Below are 2006 nucleotides of genomic sequence, written 5' to 3'. Positions count from 1 at the left end.
CTCCCAAATTGGCTGGTAACAATCCATGGTAGAAATGCATCTCTTTGAATTTTGTGAGTAAAAATTAAAAGTTGAAGAAATATAAAAGAGTTAATCTTATTTATACTGACAGTATATACATTATCACGATTGGATGCTTAACAACTATGCAAAATTTAAATTTAAATTTAAAATTCAGATTAGTTGTCAAGTATCAAACGGTAAAAGTGTATATACTAGTAGTGTATATAAAGTTAATTGAATAATAAAATTCAGCAAGTTCTCCGTTTACTATTCCCATGTTTATCTTGTCAAATTGGTATTATCAAATTGCAAATGCCCATCGGTTGGACCACTTTACAAAAAAAAAAAAAGGAGCCAAATTCCAAGCTTAAGACCATTCAGTATTATACTACCAAACACAACATAGAATTTAGATTTTGGAGTGTTTAACAATGCATTTCCTTGTTTTGGCAATGGAAGTCTTAGAAACCGATTGAAATTTGTACATCAAATGAAGATTACCTATAAGATTTCATCATACAAACCTCTTTAATTGTAGAAATTTCCATTACATATTGGCATGAAAAAATTGGTATATGCCTTTTCACACTGGACCAAGACAGCACAAAGAAAAGGGGTGGGGATACAAAGGGAAACAGGGAAAGAAAATGTGAAAGCAACTATGTATGTTGATGGAATCCTATTGATCAACAAACAGTAAAATTGGGTAGGATCATATCAAGAACCACAATGATCAAGAGCCCTAAAACCATCTCAATTCTCAACCGCCTGATCCCTTTTCCTCCATCACTCTTAATAGCAGCTCCAGTTGATCCCTTGTCAGTACTGGAACTTCCTCCTGCTAAAACCACAAACAAATTGGAAAAGGTTGAACAACTATACAAGTAAGTATATACAAAAACACAAAAGGGATTTTTAGAATAGATAATCTTGATAGTGGCATCCAACATGTGTAGAATTTCTGTACCTATTATATGTTTTCTTACCTTCAGCAGTTGCAGAGCCGTTTCCATTCTTTGCAAAATCCTCAAATACCTTAGCATCAGGCGAATTAGGTGCCAAGTGTAGCAGGGCTGGGAAAGACAGAACACCGCATGAATACATGAAAAAACCAACATTCATGCTCTGGAAAAATTTTCAAAAAAATTTTTTTTTTTTTTTTGTGGGGGTGAGGGTTCAAATCAAATGCTTTATTTATCAAAAAGGGCTTCCAAAAAATTCCCAAATTTATAGGAATTAAAACCCAAATTTCTAAAATGTCCAGTTTCATCCAAAATGCAATCATAGTCAAATTTGCCTCATTTTTCACTAGTTTCATAATCTGGAGATCAAATCCATGCTCTGTACTACATGTACTGGGGAGCTACCTTAAATCATAATTATAACATCTTATTCACTCTTTGTTCACTTTTTTATGGAGTTTAATGATTGTACGAGTGTAAATTAGTTGTAGAGGATTTAATCTAATAACTAAAATTGAGACCTTAAGAATTAGAGGTCTTGGATTTAAATCCCCTTTTCACTTCTTCAACTTCATTCCTCCCCTACTTAAAAAATAAAAAATGAAAATTATGAACCAAAATAATACTACGTAATACATACCTGGGCAGTCTGAGACATTAGCTGGTGCATGACATTTGTCAGGAAGGCTAAGTGCTAAGGTAGCATTAATCTTAAGACCAAGGTTAGGATCATTTCGATCCTTAACCAAGATACATAAGCATTCCCTGCTATGTTGCAGGACACCTTTGAGTCCACTGCAACAATCAATGGTAGGAGATTTCGCATCACCACCAACATAAGGAAGACAACCTGCTAAACCTACGAGCTGGTTTGCACATTTTTCTCTGTCCTTGTTCAAATCTGCGTTACAGAAAGTGCTGAAGAACATCAAGAGTAATACCAACATGCATGGGACTGAACGAGGGACATATGTTGGATCCATTAATGAGGGACAGAAATTAGGAGAAGAAGGTGGAAGAAGAGGGTGGCATGGAAAGATG

At 34.7% G+C, this 2006-nt stretch overlaps 1 protein-coding gene across 2 annotated transcripts; it reads right to left on the bottom strand.

Annotated features, from left to right (window-relative positions):
- Positions 1-489: 489 nt before the first annotated feature.
- Positions 490-2006, bottom strand: LOC113764253 (protein YLS3-like). Of its 2 annotated transcripts, none has more exons than XM_027308305.1 (3): positions 1606-2006; positions 990-1076; positions 490-844 (listed from the first exon to the last, which is right to left on the bottom strand). In XM_027308305.1, exons 1-3 carry the CDS (start codon positions 1946-1948, stop codon positions 690-692), a joined length of 585 nt encoding a protein of 194 aa, XP_027164106.1. In that variant the 5' UTR covers positions 1949-2006; the 3' UTR covers positions 490-689. The 2 variants fall into 2 exon arrangements, with proteins under 2 accessions (XP_027164106.1, XP_027164107.1); XM_027308306.1 differs by having other exon boundaries at positions 490-841; positions 1606-2005.

The sequence above is a fragment of the Coffea eugenioides genome, chromosome 1 (genome assembly GCF_003713205.1).
Source record: "Coffea eugenioides isolate CCC68of chromosome 1, Ceug_1.0, whole genome shotgun sequence".
In the NCBI taxonomy this organism is placed as follows: Eukaryota; Viridiplantae; Streptophyta; class Magnoliopsida; order Gentianales; family Rubiaceae; genus Coffea; species Coffea eugenioides.
Note: the sequence above shows the minus strand (reverse complement) of the source record. Positions and strands in the feature narration are given on the sequence as shown.